Source organism: Sinocyclocheilus anshuiensis, unplaced genomic scaffold, assembly GCF_001515605.1.
Source record: "Sinocyclocheilus anshuiensis isolate Anshui unplaced genomic scaffold, SAMN03320099.WGS_v1.1 scaffold1049, whole genome shotgun sequence".
In the NCBI taxonomy this organism is placed as follows: domain Eukaryota; kingdom Metazoa; phylum Chordata; class Actinopteri; order Cypriniformes; family Cyprinidae; genus Sinocyclocheilus; species Sinocyclocheilus anshuiensis.
This window is the reverse complement of record NW_015557197.1, coordinates 230327-257626: the sequence shown is the minus strand read 5'-3', so window position 1 is coordinate 257626 and position 27300 is coordinate 230327. Positions and strand designations below refer to the sequence as shown.

General features: G+C 34.9%; 1 protein-coding gene across 7 annotated transcripts in view; it reads right to left on the bottom strand.

Moving 5' to 3' along the window:
• The window catches only part of LOC107678848 (MAP/microtubule affinity-regulating kinase 3), a 68132-nt gene that overhangs the window by 22641 nt on the left and 18191 nt on the right, over nucleotides 1-27300 (bottom strand). For all 7 annotated transcript variants that reach the window (XR_001632976.1, XM_016474269.1, XM_016474272.1 and 4 more), the window contains exons 4-7: nucleotides 10076-10124; nucleotides 4280-4345; nucleotides 4058-4128; nucleotides 577-633 (exon numbers count right to left, since the gene is read on the bottom strand). Coding sequence is in view for 6 of the 7 variants with exons in the window: in XM_016474269.1 (XP_016329755.1) it covers nucleotides 577-633; nucleotides 4058-4128; nucleotides 4280-4345; nucleotides 10076-10124 (243 nt within the window). In the remaining variant the exon portion in view is untranslated. The remainder of the gene's footprint in view (nucleotides 1-576; nucleotides 634-4057; nucleotides 4129-4279; nucleotides 4346-10075; nucleotides 10125-27300) is intronic.

Here is a 27300-nt window from a genome sequence, read left to right as displayed (position 1 = left end):
CCGAGGTGGTACTAAAAAAAAGTACCAGGTACCGTAGCCAGTGGAAAACCCCCAAAAAGTGAACCGTACCGTGCTGTACCATGCAGTGGAAAAGCGCCATAAGATGCTCCATACAGTTACTCCTTTCTAACATGCAGTTAAGCAGACAGGTACAGACAGCAGAAGAAAGAGTGAAAGTGACAGCACATAACACAATAAAAAAAGACCCACATTTCCACCTGGCTTCCTTCACACGAGTCATTTAGCCAGCTTCACTCTGACACTGGCCTCATGCATCATTTACAGAGCATCAGTCTGGAAACAAAGCGTGTAATGGAGCATGGAGACTTGGAGGGGGAAAGCAGATGTAAGGGAGACGGGAGAGAGGAAGCAGCATCTTCAGGGGCTCTTGCTCATGTTCTGTCCTGCTCAGAGACATGGCCGCTAATTTGATTTAATCAACCGCTCCGTACCAAAGTACTGACTTAAGCACCATTTTGGTACAAAAGCAGCATCTATGTGCAGGGCTATGGTAGGTAGAAGATGAACCTATAATTTCAGTCTTTTTGTTTTGCTGGGACAGAAAGATGACCTTACCTTGAGATCTCGGTGGACAATGTGTTTTTGATGGCAATACTGAACCGCTGATACAATCTGAAGAAGAAAAGGAGACAAGGGAGTTTTAGAATGTGGACAGAGACAGAACTGACTAGACGACAGACAGGGTGTGGTGCAACAGCCAATACACCACATTAACTGGCATCATCGCTTTTTCCCAGAATGCCATTGATTGGACGGGGGAGCATGTGTGCTGAGGTTCTGACACATGGTCCGGCATGATAAATGAGGGGAGAGAGAGACTTGCTGAAACTGACTGCACAGCACAGCTGACGCTTGGAGCTCCAAACCATCAGAATCTGGGTGTGAGATTACGGTTACAGAATATAGTATAGAATCTATCAAAGAGCAAAAAATCTCAGTTCTTGAAATTCGCACTGAGCACTTTTTTGCACTTTATAATAATAAAAGAAGATTGCTAGTATCGCGGCATGTAATCCTTGTATTTGGATACAAAGCAAACGAATTTCAAGAATTGATTGATGAATTCTATTATTGACTTGAAATCATGTTTCATGTGAATGGAACCAAGCGCAAGATCCTCCTTTTTTCATTTTTGATACAGAATACAGTATCAAATCAAAATTTTATGTGCACTACTATTTCAAAATTTGGGGTCAGTTTTTTTTTTTTTTGGTGGAGAAATTAATACTTCTATTTAGCAAGGATACATTAAACTGATCAAAAGTGACAGTAAAATATTTAGAATCTGATAAAAGATTTCTATTTCAAATAAATGCTGTTCTTTTAAACTTTAAAAGAATCCATCAAAGAAATAAATGTATCGTGTAAAAATGTAAAAAAAATAATAAGAAGAAATGTTTCTTGAATCAGCATATTAGAAAGGTTTCTATTTTAAATGAATGCTGCTCAGTATGTGTATGAAAATAAATTAATACTTCTATTGAGCAAGGATGCATTTAATTGATCAAAATTGACAGTTAAGACATCTATTTTAAATAAAGGCTGTTCTTCTGAATTTTAATCAACGAATTAAAAAAAAAAAAAGAATAATAAAAAAAGGTTTCCACAAATATGTTAAGAAGCACAACTGTTTTCAACATCAATAATAATAAGAAATGTTTCTTGAGCTTCAAATCAGCATATTAGAATGATTTCTGAAGGATCATGTAACACTGAAGACTGGAGTAATGATGCTGAAAATTCAGCTTTGCATCACAGGAACAAATTAAAAAATATATCAAACCAAGATATAAGAGAATTATTTCACAAAATGTCTACATGAAATGAAAATTCACCCCATCTATTTTCTAAATGCATGTGATAGTTGGTATTGTAGAGGATTCATCCATGTATGTTTCCTTTTTTTGATATTTTTTGTTGTTGTTAATTTTTAATAAGTGAAAATAATTGAAATGAAAGAATTCTCAAAATTCCTGAACGTTTGTGTAAGCTTGTCTGCTACATAGAGATGACCAACTAAACGCTCCTCACATCATCTTGATTATCACATTAGACACTTCTGGCAAGTAATCATAAGTGACAAATATGCATTATTTCTATAACTGCATTCAAAAATGAACAACATTTGCTTCCGCATTCCATTACACAGATCCTGACAAAATCTGCAGGCTTTTTCTGTATTTTCAACACAGATTTAGAGGAAATCTGCAGTGGGGCCGAGATCACTCCTATTAAATTAGCTAAAATATTTAATAAAGCAACATGTACAAATTACGGATCTCCAAAAACATTACTTTAATAAAATACGACTTTTCATATTTCTTTTTATATTGTTAATGTGTATTCCTCTCAAATTACACCTCATAATAATTGTGGATTTTCTCGTCTCGTTCTCAAATGCTCAACATTCTGGATACTGTTTAATATTCATGTAGCTCTATCCGTGTCCCAGACATCAGATACGGGGACAGATTTCCATTTCTTTCTCCGGCTGGTGGAAGAATCTGGTGGTTTTTCTGCTCTGCTCAGAAATCTCAGCGGTGCTTCATGCCTGACCCAGATAAGCTGTCTCCACAGCAGCAGCAGCAGCAGCAGCAGAGGGCTCAGACGGAGGAGAGGAGGGAGACCCCACTGCTATGACTACAGATGTCTGCATCAGCTGCGGGCAAACCCACTGTCCTCGTCCATTAGACCGATGGGTCGCAGTGGGATGGAGGGAGGTTGAAAGGGGTCTTCGGGTAATTAAAAGGAGCAAATGATGCTGTCAGCGGGTGGCTGTCTCATTAGAGCTCTCTCACTCCACTCAACACCTCTGGCGTAAATGCAGCATCAAGCAACAGTAAAAGCTTATGGTTGCCATCACTGTCTGTATTTGTCACCCATGATTCATTTCGGCTGGTCAAGTGATCTTAACACGGTGGTCATAATGAAACATGCTCACCTTTAGGTAGAACAAAATAACTTAAATATTCTTAAATAATCTAGGACACCGATGTGTCTAGCATCATTTAAAACTATGATTTTAAATGATTTCTCATTATTATTTTTTAATTATTAAATTAAAATATTATAAAAAAAATTATTTTAAACATTCGTCTACAATGCCATTTTTTAAATCTACAGATTTAAGATTTTTGTTGACAAAAAATACTACCGTTCTAACTAAAATTAAAACCAGAATTTCACTCCATTTCACTTTAAATTAAATAAACATTAACTGAAATAAACTAAATAAATTAATAAATTAACTACATAAAATAAAACGTACTAAAAAATTATATAAACATTTTAAACAAAAATGCCCAAAACATGCAACAAAATTACTAAAACTTCACCTAAACTCATTCAAAATATTAACAAAAACTATAATAGTATTTCACTGCTACTAAAATATTACTGGGATGGAATACCAGCATACTGCTTACTGCACAGTAGGTAAAAATAAAATAAAATAAAAGGTTATTCAGGTTATTATCATGGACACATATAGTTATTTATTTGAAAAAAAAAAAATCTAAACTTATTTTTGTGTAAAAATGGCTTAACTTTTGGAAGTCTGATCAAATAAGAAAGAGATAGTGGTTAATATAGATACATTTGTTTGCACAATTGAGTGCAATGCATTGTTGTTGTCTAGTATCTGCACAGTAAACATACTGAAAAAATGCATTATGCTATTTCAAACACTCCCAGATTCTGAGATTTGGCATTAAGCTCATTACAGCGCACTGCTGCTGCGATGTCAGCAAATGAATTTTGACGAGGACTTGTGGCGTTCCACAAGAGGTTCCTAAACTGTTCAAACCGTATTTAGTTTATGACCCCAAACCAAAAGTCATGTATATGGGCCACATTCGGCCCACTGGGAAACCCTTCACGCGGCTGCCACAGGATCCATCGACTGCCAATCACACAAGCATCGCCCAATTGCAGTTCACAGCTTGCTGTTTCCAATGCAACCAGGAGGCGTGCGAATGGGCAGGGCGCCCGGGTGAGAGCGGGACAGGGCTGTATCGAGTACACTGCAGTACTGTACCTGTCTAAATTTAGCTCTGGCCTCCTTCTCCTTCATTCGTCCATGCGCTACGAGGTAGTCAAACACCTCCCCTGTGGAGAGAAGAGACGCACATGGCGAATCATATAGCGCTCTTGGTTTCATATGCTTCATTATGCAGATTTACAGACCATTGCACAAGATTACATAACATAATATGGAGCTCATAAGCAGTCAGTGTCACATTAGCTTCATCAAACTCACCACCACTGGCGTACTCCATCACCAGATAAAGTGTCTTCTCTGTTTCTATGACCTCAAACAGTTTTACTGTAGAAAGAGACAGAAAAAAGGAAACATGAAAATTAATTATCATTATCTTGCTGGTTTTATTGTTCCGACTCGAATGCACCAAATTAATCTTTGCTTGTATTGCAGGCTGATATGACAAGTTGTCTGTCATCATGGATGCAGCAAAACACAAAAGTAAAAGTTTTTGGTTACTGACATGAAGTCTTACGTACTTAATTAACTCACTGCCATAACTTTTTTTTCTCTCACAATTATAATGTTACAATGCACTTCACAACATGGCCGTAGCCAGGGTTTGAAAATTAGTGAGGTCTGTGCTATAATATAACCCCTACAAATACAACTCATATACACTAACACTTTAAAAGAGACAGAGATGTAGATGTCTGTGAAAGATGTTTTCTCTGTTCTCTTGGACAGATGAACACTGTTAAATTATACCATATTTATAGCATCAAAATTTGTTAATATTTTACTATATGTTATGGGTGGATGATTTTATCAGTTGTTTATTAATCATGCAACAATACATATTACCATTTTAGTTTTCGTTAATAATCATTGCTATATAGATGATAACTTTGTCTATGGCTCTTATGAATGTTTTTAACATGATTTGTGAAAATGTAACTACTATACTGAATGACATAGCATAGACTTCAATGCATTCCGTAGCCTACTTGTTCTAGAGATCTGTGTACTAATGTAAAATACTACTGTTTTTGGCAGCAGTGATAATGTTCCTGACAGATAATATCATGATATTTTTTGCGTTTCCCTTGCCGAATGTGCTATCCTGTCAGCAATAACCTGTCCATGGGCTTTTTTGATTACTGTCAGTTTAAGTGCCGGCAATGCAGTGTTGCCAGATATTGCTAAAACCGAAAAATAAAAAATAAATAAACCGAAGTTATTTCAAATTTATTTTGCAAATAAGATAAGATAAAGATATTGCTGACCCTAAACTGAAACTTCCCACTTTATGAACTTTCTAAAGTGTCAAATTAAGTGGAAAAGACAAGTCAAAAGATGCTTATAATAGCTGGATCTGGCAACACGGCCAGAGGCTGTGTCGGCGCCCTTACTTCTAACTCTCTCAAGTCTCGTTCAGTCTGGGAGAGTCTTGCAAGCAATAATTTTAATACCACGGATGCTAAACATTGTTGCAAACTGTCTAAACTGAATTATACATGCAGACATATGAGTTTTAAACAGCAAATTAGTCATTCAGAGAACAAATGTTATTTTTGAACCTGAAATTTTCAAAACCACACACACACACACACACACACACATCAAATATTTATTATACACTTTTTATATAAATAGACATTGTTATCTAATAACAAGGTGTTTTGCATTTTTGTTGTAATAAAAAATATATATGCTGCTTTAAATTGATCAAAAATACAATAAAACTGTAATACTATGAAATATTATTACCATTTAAAATAACTTTTTTCTATTTTATTATATTCTAAAATGTAATCTATTCTAGAATTTATTCCTGAATTTTCAGGAACCATTACTTTAGTCTTCAGTGTCATATTTCTTATTATCAGTGTTGAAAACAGTTGGTGGAAACAAATAGAATGTTCATAAGAACAGCATTTATTTGAAATAGGGAATTACATTTTATAGACGTCTTTACTAACACTTTTGACCAATTTAATGCATCCCTGCTGAATAAAAGTAATTGCAAAAAAAAAAACCTCTTTAACGGTCATGTTATTTTTTTTAGAAAAAAATATAATATTGTTCACTGTTAAACTCATACAGTACATTCATACAGTTTGCAATGCTAAAAATGTGTAAAAGTAGAAATTAACATTGACCTAGATTAATAAGTGCAGTTAAACTACTGCACATTGTTAGTTCATAATACCTATAATGAAATAACTAATTGATGCTATCTTTATTCTTTTGATTTTGGGATATAATATGACCTGGGCATTTCTTCGAAAGTAAAGTATTTTCTAAAACCCTTTGATTCAGCATCCTAATCACTGTTTCTCCAGCCGTACTCTTAAAGCATCTAAATGAGCTGAAATGTAATTCAACTCACAGAGTGCCTGCAGAGCTCTTCCCTGTTGACCTACAACTGCACAGACATGCGCCGTGTTTCCAGGAAAACGTTACTGAAAGCTGTTTGAGATGTGAGTGACGGGCCAGGTTTAAGTAACACTACCCGACGACACACAGCATCAAACGTGTTCTCCCAACATGTATGCTAAATTTAGTAACAGCATAAATGCCAGCGAAGGCAGTGCTCTGCTTCTGTGATGATGTTCAAGTTCAGAGACACACAAACACACACTAAAGCTTTTGTGAGCTGTTAACAAAACTTCATCTATTCAGAAAATAGGTCATCATAAATCTGTCAGGCTAATATGCTTCTGCCATCATCTTAAAGGTGTGGTGCGCCTAAAAATTAAAATTGTGTCATTATTTACTCATCCTAACGTTCCAAATTCTTCGATGGAACAAAAAAATGAATTTTCTGAATAATTATTATACAACTCTTGCAAGTTAATGGCAGCTCATAAAGATCATCTCTGCTCATGTGTGTCAAGCTATGAAACGGACAAATCAACAACACAAAAAAGCACCATTACAGCAATCTACATGACTATATTTTAAGTATTCTAAAGTCATGTGATAGCTCTGTGTGAAAAACAGACTGAAAATTAAGTCGTTATTAATACACTATGCACCGTTTGGGTTCTGAAAGTAAGAATCACAATCCTCTTCATAAGGAAATTTATTTTTAATAATAACTTTTAAACCTTTAATGTCCAAACTACTGGTATATCCTTTGGTGGAGGCACCAGTCTGCCAACTAGATATACATATATACACATATGCACATATACATATACACACACACACACACATAACATATATATATATACAGTGGGTACGGAAAGTATTCAGACCCCCTTAAATTTTTCACTCTTTGTTATATTGCAGCCATTTGCTAAAATCATTTAAGTTAATTTTTTTTCCTCATTAATGTACACACAGCACCCCATATTGACAGAAAAACACAGAATCGTTGACATTTTTGCAGATTTATTAAAAAAGAAAAACTGAAATATCACATGGTCCTAAGTATTCAGACCCTTTGCTCAGTATTTAGTAGAAGCACCCTTTTGATCTAATACAGCCATGAGTCTTTTTGGGAAAGATGCTATATATATATATATATATATACAGTATATATATATATATATATATATCGAGAGAGAGAGAGAGAATACTATACTAAATATAAAAATAAAATATTATACTTAAATATATTTAATATTACACTTTAACATATTTAATATATATATAGAATTGTTGGAAATAATTGTGTTTAATAGTAGAATTCCTGGTGAAAACTACATTACCCACGATTCTGCAAAAATATTTCCACAGAAATTTATCAATTAAAAAGCTGTATACACAAACATACAAATGCAAAGCATCATGGTACCGTAGTTCTTTCCGTCATTAAAGCTTTTTGTCTGATTTTTAAATATTTTTTGCATCATATAAAAAAAGTTTGTATTAATGTGATTTGTCTTGTAGCTGCTTAATACTTTAAGACTTTTTAAGAATATCAGTGAATAAAGGCTTTAATTCAGCCTTTTCTCACATTAACGATCAAAAGGCTTATATAGTGAAAAAAAGAGTGTGTTTTGTTTGTTCGTTTGTTTTGAGCTTGACTGACATTCTCGATACATTACAAGAGCTGCATAATGACTTTTCAAATATTTCCAGACATTTTTCCACAGACCAAAAATAACAGCATACAGGTTGGAAACAACATGAGGGCAAGTGCATGATGACAAAACTTTCTTTTAGCGCTGCCCTGAATGTGCCAGTCTCCGTGTTTGACACAACCAGATCCACATCAACGCCACCCACATCCTCTTCTAGCAATCCACTCTGCCTTTTTCCCTCATTTGCGAGAAAAGGACAAAAAGTAGGTCATCTCTGGGGCAGTGATAGCGTGTGATCAGACGCTGTACTCTTATGGAGTAGACGATGCCAGAGCGTGTGCCGCCACACGAATAATTGCAAAGGGCATCGTATGTGGAAGCGGAAGCGAGCGTTGTCATGACGACACACCGGATTCCTGATTCCTGGAAAGACGCTCTATTCTCTGAAATAATGAGTGCAGATGAAAGACAATCGAACGAGGGGCGAGCAAGGAGAAAGGCTGGCTTTCAGAAGTTATTTGAGGAGGCTGACGGAGGTAAATTCTGAATGAAGGAGAAAAGTTAGGAAGTGTGTGGGCCGTAGCTGGGAGTTTGCAATTACCTTTCCTCCTACTCGCCGTTAACACATTACCTTCACGACGATGCATCAAACACTTTCACTGGTTCAGTCATTAATGTGAAACATGCATAATGTGCCAATGGAACAGACATGGCTAACGCAACACAAACACACACAGTCCAGACGTACTGAAAACAATAGTGCTGGGAAGTCTGATTCATTTAAACAAATCACTTCATTTGGACACTGTTTTTCAGTGACTAAAAGAAACAATTTGTACTGTTACATTGTTTTGGTCATTACTCAATACGTGTTCTCAGAAGTCTTCGCACTGTCTTTTGTGTAGTGAAATAGATATTTAGCTAAATCCTGTTTTTTGAAAATACATTTTATCAAATGTACTGCCAAACAAAGTTCTCTCAATCCTACAAACACTATACACAAGATTTTGAACAAATTATTAATAAAACATTATTCAAAACTTCCATCTTCCATTCAAACACAAATTTGTACACACTTAAAGGTTGCATGGCTTGGCATTCTGCATGCTCAAAATTAATAAAGTTTATTTATACACTACCGTTCAAAAGTATGCAGTCTGTGAGAATGTTTTTAAAACAAGTCTCTTTTGCTTACAAAGGCTGAATTTATTTGATCAAAAATACAATCAAAACAGTAATATTGTGCACTATTAAAAATTTTAATTTAAAATAACCGCTTTCTGTTTGAATATATGTGACCCTGGAGCACAAAACCAGTCATAAGTCGCTGGGGTATATTTGTAGCAATAGCCAAAAATACATTGTATGAGTCAAAATTACAAATTTTTCTTTTAGGCCAAAATTCATTAGGATATCAAGTAAAGATCATGTTCCATGAAGATATTTTGTAAATTTCCTACCGTAAATATATCAAAACTTAATTTTTGATTAGTAATATGCATTGCTAAGAACTTAATTTGGACAACTTTAAAGGCGATTTTCTCAATATTTAGATTTTTTTGCCTCAGATTATAGATTTTCAAATAGTTCTATCTCAGACAAATATTGTCCTATCCTAACAAACCATACATCAATGGAAAGCTTATTTATTGAGCTATAAATCTCATATAAAAAAAAAAAATGGACCCTTATGACTGGTTTTGTGGTCCATAGTCACATATTTTAAAATGTGATTTATTCCTATGATGGCAAAGCATCATTACTCCAGTCTCCAGTGTCACATGATCCTCCAGAAATCATTCTATCAGATGATGGATGCTCAACAATGGAACACACAGAGGCATACAGGAGTGCTTTGTGCTGCCGGGAGGAGCCGGGAGGCCGTCTGAATAGGAGCGGTGTGGCGGCTCTGGGAAAAGCAGAGGGAGTTCCTGCACGGGGATTAGAGAGGCCTCCACTACGGTCCGCTTTGTGTGCCACATTCCCAAACATCTCCACAGAGAGAGCGCTTCTAAAAACAGATTACTGAAGGACAACTTACCAATATTTGGATGATTTAGAATCTTCATTATTCTTACTTCCCTGAAGAGCTGAAAGAGAAGACAGAAAAAGCTAAATTAGAGGATGGGCTGCATTTTTACTGAGAAAAAAAAACAAGTGGTGTGCAAAAGTCTACTTTTCAAAAGTTTGGGGCCAGTTTTTTTTTTGTTGTTTTTTTGTTGTTTTTTTTGAAAGACATTATTACTGTTCTTTTGATATTTCTGTTAATTAAGGAATTCTGTATAAAAAGGTAACATGACTTTTTCACAAATATATTAAATGTTTTCAGCATAATATATATAATAACATGATAATAACAGTAAATGTTTTTGAACAGCAAATCGGGATATTAGAATGATTTCTGAAGGATCATTTGACACTGAAGACTGGAGATGGAAAGCTTATTTATTGAGCTATAAATCTCATATAAAAAAAAAAAATGGACCCTTATGACTGGTTTTGTGGTCCATAGTCACATATTTTAAAATGTGATTTATTCCTATGATGGCAAAGCATCATTACTCCAGTCTCCAGTGTCACATGATCCTCCAGAAATCATTCTAATATGCTGATTTGCTGCTCAAGAAACATTCCTCATTATTATCCTCATTTTTATCAACAGTTATGCAGCTTATATTTTGTGGAAACTGCATTTATTTCAAACAAAATAAAAGTTTTAACTATTTTTGATCAACTTAATGCATCTTTGCTTAAATAAAAGTAAAACCAAAAATCTTACTGACCTTAAAATTTTGAACATTAGTGCATATAGCGGCCTTTATATTTTAAGAAGGTAATCCCTTATAAGGGGATCATCATATTATTTAGGGGTCTTTGTCAAAAAGTTTGAAAACCCTTGTGCAATTTCATAGTGTCACCACTGACCAATCAGCATCCAGAACTAGAACTACATACTTTATAATAGAAAACAAGGGTCTCTCCTGAACACAAACACCTGCTCATGTTCTGGAATGGCAGATGGGGGTCGCTGAGGGCCGATTAAGGTATTGGGGTGAGTGAGGGGCCAGGGGCCACACAGAGCTGTATAAAAAGGTAACATGACTTTTTCACAAATATATTAAATGTTTTCAGCATAATATATATAATAACATGATAATAACAGTAAATGTTTTTGAACAGCAAATCGGGATATTAGAATGATTTCTGAAGGATCATTTGACACTGAAGACTGGAGTAATGATGCTGAAAATAAGAGTTATTATAGTTGTTACTTGAAATATAAATAAATGTAATAATAAATTTAATTAATTTTACATTTAGTAAAATATAAAAATCATACTTTATTTCAACTAGTTTGCAAGGCAACTTTCCAATTTTCCATTTAGTTTAACTTGATGTACTAAAATAACTCTAATTGAAATAAAAATTAATAAAAACTATAGACATACTTAAAAACAAAAAATAATAAAAATGCACAACAAAATTACTATAACAGAAAATATAAAATAACTAATCTAATAAGTTAGATTAATAACAATTCAAAATATTAATTCAAATAATTCAAAATATTAACAAAACTAAAATAGTATCTCAATGATATTAAATTCACACGGCTGAAAATTAACACTGCCATCATAGAAATATATTGCATTTATAAATATATAAACACAGAAAACAGTTATTTTAAATTATAATAATATTTCACAATATTACTGTTTTTACTGTATTTTTGATCAAATAAATGCAGCTTTGCTAAGCATAAGAGACTTTTAAAAACCTTACAGACCCCAAACTTTTCAATGGCCTCTAAATATGGCTGAAGTTCCTCCCTTTAATGAGAATCTATGGGAATTTTGTTTTATTGTTCACCAGGCAAAAATGCATGAAGGAGCATTTAGAAAAGTTATAGTACACTTGCTGTTCAATTCAATGAAAAAAAATAAGCTCACTTTTACCATTTCTATTCAAGTTCCTATACAGCTAAAAGGCTTGTGCACCAAAACTGAATTGAGAATGCCTTGTAATTCCATTTAAATTTCTGTTCCATCATTCTCTCTTTACATTATCACCATATTTCCATACATTAGCTCTCCTGAGCCTTCCAAAAACACTTTAGCATTTCAGCCAGACTCTTTCACCTCCAAACACGCACCGATTATTTTCAAGAGTCTAGTATGTACGTCACACTGACGCGTGCAGTCACACTCGAAAAGACTGAAAACGTGAGAAACAGTCAAAGGTACAAAATGTTTTGCGTCCGTTTCACAGAGTTCAATAGTCAGTAGTCATTGCACAAAAAAGAAACTACCAAAAATAAATACACCCCTCTGAGTGCAGGGCTAATTAGGCTGTCAGCCAGCAATGTTCTAAACCAGCAATCTATACTAAAGCACTAGTACAAACACTATTCACATGCTTTCTCATCTATCTGAACATGTGGACACGGTCAGGCACATTAAAGACGCAGGATAACCTGAGCTGACATCAAAGTGAACGCTTGTGACTAGGGGTGCTCCGATCATGATTTTTGAGGCCGATCACCGATCGCCCACAACATTTATCCATTATTTTGATTTCAAATCCAAACATTGTCACTGAAAATGCTTTTTCAGCATTGCAATTTTTTTTTTACACAGTACAGTAATACAGTCTTTCACAGACATGTTTAAACACTATAAATATAAGCAACACATCATTCAATGCTTTTTTACTTTTGCATTTAATTCTAGATTTATATATTAAGTTGCTCAAGCAAGTGGAAACACAGTAGACTTTAATAATATGCATTTATGGTGCAATTGCTACATTTTCGTTTTCATATGTACTGCAAACAATGTGCTGTCACTTTAATTCAGCGTATCACAGCAAAAATAGACTCTGTGCTGAAACGATCTCTGCACTGCTGCAGACGCACCGCTCCTGAACGCACTGCCGTGTGCAGTGTGAATTCTTTAATCCGTTAACATGAGCGCGGAAAAAATACGCACCACATACCACGCACTGCAAACAGAGTAATGTGAACCTGGCATTATGTGTGTGCGCTGCAAGTGTGCATGAGCGCACGGTCTACAGGAGAGCGCGCGAGCGCTTAATGGTTAAACACTGGCAAGAATTAAAAAGTAATGCAAAAACTTTACTTTACTTGTATAAACTTTAGTGACGATGTGACACTGCCTCGATTGTGCAAGTGACAATTCCTGTGTCAACTGTGCAGCTTGTAGCTCGCTTATAGACAGACACGATGTGTGGTGATTTGAAGCCATTTGCGTATTTTGAGAGAGAGAGAGCGCGCGCGCGGTGATTCACTCACGCTGTTTGTGAAATTACGTCTCACACAAGGTTTTCATATTACTTTGTAAGTTATTTAATGAAGAAATATGAAGGTGAGTACCTCACCTTCAGCATTATAATTATTTCACCTGCGCCGGACAGAGACTGAGACGGTGCCGCTGTATGTCGTGCCAAACCTCTCACGGCAGCGTTATCAGCTTGAGATCGTTTTTTTGAGATCAGCCTTTTAGAGACCGCCGATCAATCATCCAAACGTGATTATCGGCCGATAATGATCGGTAGCCGATCAATCGGAGCACCCCTACTTGTGACCCTTGAACCCCAGCGCTGTAGTACAGTAGCCTGCCCAGAGCGGGACAGATCCAAATGATGGCATCTTATTTCAACAGGCCAGAGAGTGTAAAAGACTAAATTTAGCTGTAAACACAGCCTGTGACTTTGTACATGAAAAGTGGCAACACAATCTGTTCATGCAGACGATGTGCAGTTTATTTTCCACACAGATAGGATTAAATATACAGTGCCACAGCAAAAAAAAATTATATTTTATCAAACATGCAGACTTCACTGAATGTGATGAGACAAAACGTAAATGATGCCAACATAACGCATCTTTTTTATTATGATGTCTTTGTTGGCTGCATGCAAAATAGCCAAACAAATAGAATAGTGTGATACAGTGCATGTGCCAGTTCTTCTAATGAATCGTCCAAAAATACTCACAAACTCATAAGTTGACGGTTTGAATCAGCCTGACAAATCCACCACTAAATGAATTCTCTGAATCCGTTAAGAGAAATAAGGAATCGTTCAAAAAGCCTCAAAAACTCACGAAGTTATCGGTTTGAATCAGCCTGACAAATCCCTCACTACATGAACACATTGAATCCGTTAGAAAAGTAATGAATCGTCCAAAAAGACTCACAGACTTCTGAGTTAACATTTTAATTAGTATAATTAACCCTTTACTGAATTAACTGGCCAAATCTGTCAGAATGGAAATTAATCTACTAAAAAGTCTCCAGAACTCACAAGTTTTCAGTTTGAGTCAGTAAGATGACTCCTTCACTAAATGATGAGAGTGGTACGGAATCATTCAAAAACACTCACGAATTTATCCGTTTCTGGTTGAATCAGAATCCTTTACTGACTGAACCACCTGAATCTGTTATAGAAGAAATAAATCATCCCAAAAGTCTCACAAACTTATTGTTTGAATCAGTATGATTAACTCATTACTCAATTAACTCACTGAATTGATCAGATGGGAAAAGAATTTGCTAAAAAAACAAAAAAACAACAACCTCGGGTTGGGTTTTCAGGTCGAGTCAGTATGATGACTCCTTCACGAAATGATCAGAGTGGTCAAAAAGATTCACATACTCATAAGTTTCTGTTTGAATCTGCCTGACAAATTCTTCACTGAATGAACTCTGGAGGTTTCATGATAATCGGGGCCTGATAACTGGCTGACGGCATTTAAAGTGGCAAAACAGATTACCGTGATCACGGTCTGGGGCTTTTCCTTATGACTTGCAGAAAGCAGGATGCTGGGAGCACATGTTCTAGAAAAGACTGCACAGCAGTAGTTTCAGCCCGCAGCCACCAATTACAGAGCGCTAATTAAAGAGAGCGGGTCTCCGCTAATGAGCGGAAGCCATCCAGACATAGATGGGCATGGAGCTGCTCTGAGGTGGAACATCAGCTGTTTAACATCTTCTGTGAATCGTACGTCATGAGTCATCAGTAGTATCAGAGATGGGGATGACAAACTGTGGATGGACATCCAGAGCTTCCTGTTTAGATGTCAGCACAGCACACTGCTGGGAGTGTAAAACAATTATTCATCACTGACCCATTTGCGTCACTTACAAGAGAAAAAAGGATGTAATGATGAATAAGAATTAACGAAGAAGTAGTTAATTGATGAATAAAAATGATTTATGGCATTAGTTTTTAAAAACATCTTAAAAAGTGACTCAATCTTTTGCACTGCACTATATATGGATAATGCTATCAAAATGAGTCACAATAAAAATAACTTTAAAAAAACAATTCGGATATTATTCAAACATGTGTTATGATCAACAATAACAATAATTGAGCTCACAATAAGCTAAATAATTTATAAAATTCTGCCAAAAAACCTAGCCCCCTAAATTTCAACATATGAAAATAATAAAACATAATAAAATAAAATTGTAAATAAATGGCAGTGCATGTGTAGTATCAATTATAACAGACTAGAAGAATTTGTTTTCAAAGAATAACGCCCTAAATTTTAACTTGTGAAAAAATTAAATGTAACAAACAAAGCATATGTAGCATCAATCTACTCAGACAAGAGCCATTTGTTTTCAACTAATAACAACTTCAATTTTAACATATGGAAATAATAAAAATTATTAAAATAATCATTATTAAATATATGAATGAATGAATAAATAAATAAAGCATATGTGTAGAATTAATCAGACAAGGCTGCAAGAACATTTAGTTTCAATGAATAACTGAAATTGTAAATTATGAAAATAATAAAACTTAATAAAATATTTTATAAATAAATAAATGTAGTGTATGTGTAATGATCAGATAAGACTGAACAGTCTGTTTTCAGTGAGTGAACAATAACTTTTTATTATTTATGAAAATAAAAAAATGAATAAAATGTCAAATAAATAAATACATTTAGTGTCTGATTAGTATCAATCACGCTAGAAGAATGATTTGTTTTCAACAAATAGTGACTTTTCATCTGTTCCCATCATAAAGCTCTATACAGAATATAGATGCCATCATTTTTCTAAAAAGAAGAACTATACAGACTTCTGATACATCCTTTTTAAAGTCTGAAAGCTACAGTGCCCCATTAATTGTAATTGCATGGAGGAAGGAATGACTAGGAGGTTTGGAATGAGACAAAAGGTGAGAACCTACCCATCTACTTCATCAAATTCTAGGTGGACTGAATGTTCTTCTGTTAATAACACTGTGTAGATGCCATGCTCTTCAACATCAAGTGCCTGATGTTGTGTGTGTAGGAGGGTAGCAGCACTGCAGAGAAAAGCCTTCTCTACAACATATGCATGCACTTTTGTAAATGGATGCAATCTTGTCTGTAATATGCCTACAAGGAATTAGTGCAGCATTTATGTTGAATTAGCGCTCTCATGCATGTGCGTTACAGTGCACATATTCAACATTGTAGCGTTAATGCAGAATTGCAGCATGCACCCCATGTGCGCATCTCTCTAAAAATGTGTGGTTTTCTCATGGCCTGAGGTGGAAGCTACTTCCTGTGTTTCACAATGAATACACCCAATGGTGTTCCGTGGGAAAACACACAGCACTGCTGAATAATTCACTCGAGTTTCACAAAGTGATGATGCGTTTCTTTGCAATCGCTGAAGACCCTCTGCCTTTGCCTTTAGTTCTACGTCTGGGAAAAGCACACCAAGATGAAGCTGCATGAATGTTGTCAAATCATCAGACATGAGGAAGCAGAATGAGTCAGGTTGCTAGTATTTTAAGGGCAAATGAATGTTTGATCACTGGTTGGTGCCATCAAGGAATCTCAGAAGCAAGCAAAAATCAGTGTAACCATAACCAAAGAGCTTAACTCACTCAGGTCTGGTCCACTTTTTAAGACTGAATTTTATCCAAATTCCCAATCAGAAAGCCCTACATTTTATTCTCAATGAATATTCTGTTTCACTGAGAAGTACATACACACACACACACACACACACACACAAATAGTTGAAGGCTAGTAGATTTACCAAATAATCAAGTAACACACTGAATAAATTATTTTAAATCTATTTTAGAACAATCAATGAACCAGTGAATTCGGCTGAGGTTGAGAACCCATGAGAAGGGCCACAGATGCATGTTGAGTCTCATAAGTACAAACAGGCTAGCTTGAGAAACCACAGAAAACAGCTAATTTCTGCTCCGAGTTCCTGAAGTGACAGGAAGAGGTTTTTGTCTGTGCTTTTCTATTCACTTACTAAAAGCCAAACAGATTAGCCTAATCCACTAAAGTTTTTTGAGCATTAAATGTAGGCCTGTCAATTTAATACATTAGCGCAAGTAATTATAAAATAATATTCCTAAGGAATTATCATCAGAGCCACTGAAGTACTTGAATTAATCACCTGAGCTGTAAATGTTATTTGACTAATCACTCTTGAGTTGCAGAAAATTACATGACTATGTTTGATTGGCTTTGAATCCCAAACTCCTCACAAATAACTATTTTGAGCTGTGATGTCAAAGACAGCAGAGAGGGGAAATTACACCCCAATTCATGATTTAGCTCTAAAAAAGAATCAGTCACTTGTAAAACAACAATACAATGAGATAATATCTTCAATAATAAATTTAAGAATTATAGCTTTCAAAAATGATTTTTTTTTTCAAATTGAATGGATGCTAAATTATGAAAAAATTCTCCAAAATGCAAAAAAAAAGTAATATTACAATTTAAAATGAGTGTTTTTATATGAATATATTTTAAAATGAAATTTATTCTTGTGAAGCAAAGCTGAATTTCAAGCATTACTCTAGTCTTCAGTGTCATTTATTTGATCCTTCAGAAATCATACTAATATGCTGATTTGCTGCTTAAGAAACTTTTTTTTTTGTTATTTAGTTTGAAAACACACTGTAAAAAATGACCGTGAATTTAACGGTAAAAGACTGTAAAATACCGTTTAATTTACAGTGAATAACCGTAAATTGACATTCCCAGAATTCCCTGCGTTACATTTCACATTTGATGTTTTTTTGTTGAATTAACTATGTTTCTTCTTAGTTTTTTCTAATCAGTTTTGTATATTAGGGCTGTGTGATACACCTAATGTTGTTAAATGAATGTTTATTGCATTATTTCAGTTTCATGTGTGTTACCATGATGGGGTTTAGTGTCTGTGTGAATGACACTGTGCACCTTCTATATATGTTATTATTTAAAAGCTGCTTGTGATGGGCTTTGGTTCATCATGTGACTTTCTCATCACCACCTGCATTTGGTGGTTATCAGTGTATTACAAAGGTACAAAACAGATTTCAGTAATTCAATAGGTTGGTATATTAACATTATATCAGTTAATTAAATTACGGTATTTAACTGTAAATTGAAGTTAATACCGTAAAACCTAAAACAGCGCTACCGTATTTTTTACAGTAAAATTCCGGCAACCACAGCTGCCGTTTTTTTACTGTACATTTTTTTACAGTGCAGTTGTGCTTCTTAATATTTTTGTGGAGGATTATTTTATGACTTATTCTTATTATTTTTTATTCTTTTATGACTATCAAGTCAAGTCCTGTGTTGATGGCTCTGTGAAGGAAAAGGAAAAATGCAAGCTAATTTCCTGAGGTTACTAAAATAGCCCCACCCACCACTGTACAAACACCAATCACACACTGGTCACTCTGGATACCAGCAGGCAACTGGCAGTGGAGAAACAGGAAACACTTCTGCAGTCCCTCAACAATCACCCCACACTCCCCTCCTCTCTCAGCACATCTCATAAACAGGAAGTCTCTCATAGAGACGCAGTGGTTTGTACCGAGTGAGAAAGAGAGGGGCCGTCCACACTGCACACACACAGTACTTCTCACCACTACAAATACACATCTGTAGCATACGAGCTGCTGCGGTAATACAGACGAGCACTTAACATGTTCACCGTTCAGTTATTATGAACTCCAAAGACAACGATAATGCAAAATAATTAGATGGAATAAAAAAATGGGTGATTTTGGGTTATAAATGTCTCAAGTTTCAATAGTTTCAAGTTCTCAGTAGACAATAATATTCACAAATAGTGGTAAGCACAATTTGTGTTGGGAAAGTCTTTACTCTTCCCTTTTACAAGTTGAAAACAATAAGTTTTTCTACAAGAAATATACACAATTATTTGCATATTTAAATAATAATATTTTAAAAATTATTAACAAATTAATATTATTTTACAAAACATTTTTTCTAAATGTACAAAAAAGTTAAAACATTAAAAATGCATTAAGTGAATTGATGCATCAAATAATTATAATATATGAAAAATGCATATTAATTTTGAGATTTGCTAAATTACATTTAATGGTGTTATTAAATTATTAATGTTTCTAAATATGAACTTTAACTCATTCATTGAGGATTAGATGATGGCTAAGGTAATCCAAATGCAAAAATGGGGGAAATAAGTGATTAAATATCCAGTATCTACAGTGCATTCCTAATTGGTTATTTGCCTGTTTTCCCTCTAAAATCAAAACTTGCAACCCATTTTCAGGTCATGTCATGACTCACGTTGGTTGAAAATACCAATAATACTCTCCACACACTGTCGACATGACAGAGAAATAGAGATTTAAAAGTGTCGTCAGTGCTAGAATCTCAAAAAGGAGAAGGTACAAAAACTCGTACACAAGAACAAACACACACAATATTAAAGGGCTATTTGATTACAGATTTTTTTTTTTTTAAGATAAACAATACATAAATCCCAAAGAAAAAGCATCTTTCTTTGAGCACTTTGACTTGATGATCTATCAAACAGAACGGCCCTAAACCACTAACCACAACAGGAAGTCAAACTTAATGCACAAACACGTGCTACATAACACACAAACATACGATTCTAATTCTAGCTCAGAGCTCATATTCAGTTCCTTCTGAAGCTGAAGGAGAAACATTGTCCACCTGATTCGGATGACATTCGGACATTTATAAGGGGATAAAGTGTAAAGTAAGTAAGTGTAAGTGGGACACACAGACACATTTAGGTAGAGAAAATAATCCAAAGATGAAGGGTATGAGACAGCTTTAAGCACTCACTGAAGCATCAGGGTGATATATACTTCCTAAAAGATTGCATTTTCTTTTCCTGCTTTGATCAATCCAGGCTGCCATCCAATATATCAGGGCAAGTTATTAAGAGCTTCCCATAAAAAAAACCTGTGAGTCATCTGTTTACCATCACCTGATAATCAAACAGCTTATGGGAGCCAGAAAAGTAGAAAAGGGACAAGTAAAAGTAATATAAAACACGTTTGGGCAGGACATACAAGTTTGGACCCACTTAAGGGTGAGTGAGCGCAGACCTTCATCACAATTACCGAACATTATAATTACCGAACATTATAAGATTCGCTCAGAGGGATCTCTCGGCTGGCCTAATTGGACGAGAGCCCACTTTCCCTCGGCAGCATGTTGAAGTGTTTGTGTCTTTAGCTTCCTCCACGGCTCATTTCCCCGTTTAAGGTGCATGCAAACAGCAGTTACCGTTCCTCACGCTGCTCCACTTCTGATCTTGAGAACATGAAATGCTCTCAAATTACTCATGAAAACAGATCAAATAAGTGCTTAGAATGCAGCAAAAACAAAATGCCTGCTAGGTTGTCATGACATATCCCCGATTTTATTTTAGTGCTTCATTATGTGCTTCTTTAAGGATTGTTTAGAAAAGGACGAAATAAGCCATACAAGAAACAGAGGCATTAACTACCTTGTATATTTTTTCTTAAAGGGGTCCTATTATGCTCTTTTACAATGTCTTGAATTTGTTTTGGGGGTGTACTAGAACATGCTCTCATGCTTAGTGGTTCGAAAAACGCATTATTATTTTTACATAATTTACATTATTACAATACCTTTCTCCCCAGTCTGGAACAAACGGCTCGATTAGTTCCGGGTTTGATGAAGGCCCGCCTTCCGAAAAACGAAATGTGATGTGATTGGTTAGCTGTCCCAGTGCGTTGTGATTGGCGAACAGCTTAGATGGTGTTTCAGTACTGCCCCGCCCCTTGCCAAAGCAGCAAGTTTAGTTAAGGATGGCGTCAATATTGCCATATCAATTTGAGCCGGATTCAGACCCAGAGAATATTGAACAAGAGGATCGCGCAGAACCTTTGCACGCACGGATATTGCAAGACATATTAGAGTGGTAACGTTATTGTTGTTTTTTTTGGCTAAATCACATTTTAGATATGATGTCAACAACTGCTTAAAAATAACTGCATTTACTATGTACAGATAAGTGCATATGTATTATTTTTATTGTTATTTAATTCTAACATTATAACATGAATTGCATACACACCATACGAAATGGTTAATTAATTTGCTTTATTTGACATTCTTCATTGTATATAATTGTAATTATTATTATTAATATTAGAAATTCTGTCTGCTGTTGTTAGTTTTATTTGATTGTATTTATTCATTTATTTTCTCTTATTTATTACTCATTTTTTGTCTCCTTTTTTAATTTGATGGTGTAATCATATTCTGTATTGTACACATCTAAAATGCTTGTGCAATACTGCAACACAAATGTCATGCCAATAAAGCACCTTGAACTTGAACTTGAGAGAGAGAGAGAGAGAGAGAGACTGCCTGAATGACTGAGCGCGTCCTCCATCAGGTTAAGTCATATTCATGAAAAAAATTTGTTTGCGATGTCCTAAGAGTAATGTTGTCGTAATATCCTAATATCTTTGTTTAGGGGTAACGTACTCCCTCATGACTGGTGTCAGTGCTATAAAGTGACGCATCAGCTTCAGCTTTTCCCCTGTCGTTTATCCCTGCGTTTACCCCTCACATCACTAGCTCCGCCCTTGCGCCATAGCTTGTGACCGGAAGAGAAGATGAGTCGTTTTGAGGGGGAGGGGAGCTTAACGTTTTTGATTAAAGATTACGAGGGCACATGAATTAAAAAAAAAGAATGAAGTGCATGGATAAATTATTTATAATAAACATTACAGTATTCCATTAAAAAATAAGAATTTTCAATTTTGATTTCATGGTGACTTTAAATTATATAAAAAAGTAAAAATATGAATGGTATTATAATGTTATACTAAAACTAAAACAAATGGAAAAACCCTTAAGATAACATGTAGAAAGAAAAAAACATATCTTAAGTGTGCAGAATAACATTAGTGGACTTTGAACGATTAATTGCCGCTTTGAATGATTACGTAATTGTGGCATCCATAATTGTAATCGCAATTAGAAATTTGATTAATTGTGCAGCCCTAATTATTATTATCATTTAAAAAAGAGAAGTTCACCAAGTGCTCACCAAGGCTGCATTTATTTAATAAAAAAAAAAAAGTCAATATTGAAAACAGTTGCGCTGCTTAATATTTTTGTGGAAATTGTGATACTTTTTTCACAAAATAAGAATTTATGAATTGAACTGGTTGCTCCTTTCAGAGCAATAAATGAGACTGAAGCTTAAAAAATAATATAAGAGCACCATGTAAGCATAAAAAGCGACTTTTGTGCTATATTCCAAGTCTTCTAAAGTCATATAACTGAATTGAAACCGATTCAATTAATCATTTGATCCAGTTTAAAAAAGCTCTGAATGATTTGTATACAAATTACACAATTTGGTTCTCAGGATCAGATCTCGACTTGGATGCAGCTGTTAAAAGCTTATTGGAGAAGATTATCAGTGAAAAACAACTTCAGTTTGGTCTGTTTCTCACACAAAACTATTGAATGACTTCAGTAGACTTAGCAAAGATGGCAAAACAAGTCTTACTAACCACTATTCTATTTGAAGCTTGAATGCCTCAGTATGCATTCAGTGCATTCATTCCATTTGACCAGTACAATTCTTCAAAACTTTCGGCTTTCAAGACATGCGGGTTTGAAACAGCAAGAGGATGAATAAAATTTCATATTTAATATTCAATATTTAGTTTTAGGGGTTTGTTGAAATCCTTAACTCTATGAAACAGCATAGAGTTTCCTGCCTTCTGTATGCACCACTAAACAAACACAAAATAACAAGTCTAAATTTGTTCTCTGAGAAATCACAAAGTTTTTGTAGTTCTGTCACTCTCTCTCTCCCTTTTCCTAACACTTTTTACCAACAAAGAGCACGTCAGCATATTAGAGCTTTAAACAGAGAAAGCTGGCTAATTACATCAGGCAGTTCTTATGACAGCAAATGCAGACATGCTAGAATAATAATAATAAAAAAAACACTTTAAGGACTTAAAATAGAAACTTCAAGATCTAAATATTTGGATGTTCCTTTGTTCAAAAATATGAAGCATTTAGGTTTAGATGAGTTGTTTGTTTTAACGCTGTGCAGCGATGCTGGTGAATCAGTCTGCTTTGATCATAACCAACTGTTCACAAATCATTCATTCTGCCAGACGACGCATATGCAAGACAGGACGAAAATAACCAAAAGGTAGACTAAATACCAGCCGCAACAACATCCTGAACCTCGACAAGGATTAAAGAGATTAAACAACTAAGGTGAAATGAAAGACAAAATTCAAAGGAATACTGTGGGCTCAAGCATAGTTTCATAACAATGTACAGTATGAATTGACTTCGGAAGAGTTAAAAGATGTCAATCAAGTGAGAAAAGCCACAATTTTAGTGCACAATTGGACATATCAAGCTTGCTTTGTCTTGTAGCTTTAGCCTTGTCCTGTAGGACAGGACTCATTTGCCGTGAAAAAATTAGGTCGATTTGAGTTTCACAGACATTTTTGGTGATCCTGTCTGAATAAAACAAGGCTGTGTTTTCCCCCCCTCAAACAACCTTGGTAAAATTACCGTGCAAATTACCTAATGTTTTTCAGTTAACTCTGGGGAAATTTAATCCCATGCAAATAGGAATGTCTGTGATTGTGGTGTATTATTCTTTTCATAACGCTTCTTCTAACCTTCCCTGAATACTGTAATTAAAGCTTAAAGCTAAATATATCAAACTAAATACCGTGTTTCACTGTCTGGTGTGCCTTTATTATGAATTTCGACATTCTTGGTGTTAAAAAACTATTTGTGGTTTTAGTAGAGCCAGTTAAACTACAGGGAACTAGTAAATAATTCCTTATGAATCTCTTTTATTACATACACTACTGTTCAAAAGTTTGGGGTTGTAAGATTTTGATGTTTTTGAAAGATATCTCTTTTCTTCACCAAGGATGCATTCATGTGATCCAAAAACACAACATATTTTTTATGTATTTTAAAAATTCAAGTATTTTGAAATGTAATTTATTCCTGTGATGGAAATCTGAATTTTCAGTATCATTACTGCAGTCTCCAGTGTCACATGATCCTTCAGAAATCATCTAATATGCTGATTTGCTGCTCAAGAAACATTTCTTATTATTATCAATGTTGAAAACAGTTATGATGCTTAATATTTTTGTGGAGAGCAGGATTTTTGATGATTTGAGAGTTTAAAAGAACAGCATTTATTTGAAATGGAAATCATTTTAAATGTCATTACTGTCACTTTTGATAAATTTAATGCATCCTTGCTAAAAAAAAAAAATCTAACTGACCCCAAACTTTTGAATGTTAGTGTATATAATTGCACAATTAATCACATCCAGTGCACATAATGTTGTGTAACTCTCACATACACTCCTATCGTAAAAATAACTACAGATTTCTCTCCCATCCATACGCATACATGTCTTATGTTGTTAATCGTAATTCAAATGTGGCTTAGAAAATGCATCATAAGCATCACAGAGATTTTCTCAAATGTGAAGGAAACATGACCAGCATCCCGTAAGGTCTGCCATCTAATAAAAAATTTCCTACAGGTCAAGAGGCAGACAAAATTAAGAAAATGTTCCATCCTCGACACGCAAACAGAACAATAACAAGAAGAGGAAAGACACCAGTGGATAAAAGAGAAGAAGAGAGCTTTCAGCCCATCTGGGTGGTGCTGCTGTCTGATAGGATGCGGTGTGGTCCGACCGACCCCTGCATAATCCTGACACCTTTGCCCCCTTTCTCTTCAAACCTGGGCAGTCCTGGTGATTAAATGCATTTGGCACATGTTGCTTTAAATGCATTCAGCCATCCTTGCCTGTATGTGTGTGTTTGAGGACTGGAAAGAGTGAAAGAGCATCCTAATGTGACTGCAGCATATTCCTTACTGACTCATGGGATTAAACTTTTCACTAGAAATATTTACGTGAAACAAGCATCTAAACTCATCACATAGATCACAGCAGACATGATTTTATACTTTTCCTTCACTTACAAGAAAGTACCAGAGTGAACCTGATAAAATGTAGGGGTGGTGAACTTCACCTGAAAATAAATAAACAAAAAAATGACGAATAAGGAATAAATATATAAATCCAATTTTCAGTATCCGAGCATGATGTGAAAAATAATTATACACTACTATTCAAAAGTATTACATTTTTTTAAAGTAACACTATTATTGAGCAAGGATGCATAAATTGCAGTGACAGTAAATACATTTATAATGTTTCAAAACATCTTGAAAAATAACATCTTAAAATATATTACAATAGAAAACCGTTATTTTAAATTGTAATAATATTTCACAATATTACTGTTTTTCCTGTATTTTCTATCAAATAAATGCAGCCTTGATGAGCACAAAACACTTCTTACAATAACAAATTTTACTCCAAACTTTTGAAAAGTTATACATACATCAAGGTTATATTTGTCGCACTGAATTTAATATCTACTCTTTTTAATTTACCCATTCAAAGGGGAGTTTCATCGCTGTATTATACAGTTATACGCAAAAAATAGAAAAAAAGGTCTTATAAATAAGAAAAATATAATTTTTTGGTGAAATTCAACCACCATGGTATTGAGATGATTTCAGTCAATATTTTGATGATTTCAAAATATATTTTGAAGTGCCATGTAAATATCACTATAAGAATATGGTAATCACCCAGCGCTGTGCTATTAATGTCTGATACATCATTGTACCATGGTCAAAAAAACATGTCGTTCCAGACTCTCACTTCCTGAGCTTTCCGGTGTACTTGAATCATTTTGATATGATGTTTGTTTTTAAAAACTGCACTGTGAATTGCTTCAGTAATTGTACAATTGAAATGCCAATTTTAGAGGAAAGCAGTGTGTTAATACCAAAGAAATTCACGATTAAAAAAAAATCTAATCTGGCTGATAGGATAAAAACAGGAAATGGGAAGTCCATGATATCAGCAGTTGGCAAACCTTGAAGAAAAAAAAACAACAACAACAAAGTAGCCACTGGAAGATTTGCATGTCTGGCTAGATGAGTGAACGAAACGTGCCACATTTGTGCATTTTACATGCTTAAAAAGTAATTCACATAATCATGTTTCTTTATAGAACTTTGTACTTTCATACAGATTTTTACATGGTAACCAAAGGAGGACAGGAATAACCAATTCAGATGTTATGAAATATCAGGTCAAATCCAGACATAATAAGGCAAACAAGTAACAAATGGACCTGCACAGATGCATTGCTTTCTGGATGATGCAAGCACAAATGAGGTCAATGCCAGCGGGACGACAAGCCCGCAAAATGCTGCCAGACTGCAGAGGTTTTGTAAACATTCCCATTCCCATTGCTAAATCACTCTCATTTTCCTATATGTAGTTGTGTAATCATCCAGGAGAACACCTAACACCGTCCTATGATTTCCGTGATGGCGGACAACACACAAAACGGTGGAATCCGTTTACAATGTAACACGGAATGTCATGGAAATTGGTCAATTTTGAATGAATATAGGGCTGAGCAAAAAATCTAATGCGATTTTCATGCGAATCTCATAAGTAAAGCCGCTTCTGGTGATTAGTAGTAAATCTCCAGCATGTGCTTTCAGATGGAGTGGCATTTACTACACAGAGCCGTAGATCACTGACAAGCTACACAAAATCGGCAATGTATCGCCTGCGATTTTGAGCGCGATTTTGTGTAGCTTGTCAGTGAATATGATGTGATTTCAATTTTTCCTTTCTCTTTGGAGTGTTACAAGCTCTTGGTGCATAAAGAAGATCTGTAAAGTTGCAAAGACTAAAGTCTCAAATCCAAAGAGATATTCTTTATAAACGTTAAGAGTCAACCACGCCTACCTAAAACGGCTCGTTCTAACACGCCCCCACATGTCTACGTCACGATGTGGGAAGATTTGCATAACGCCG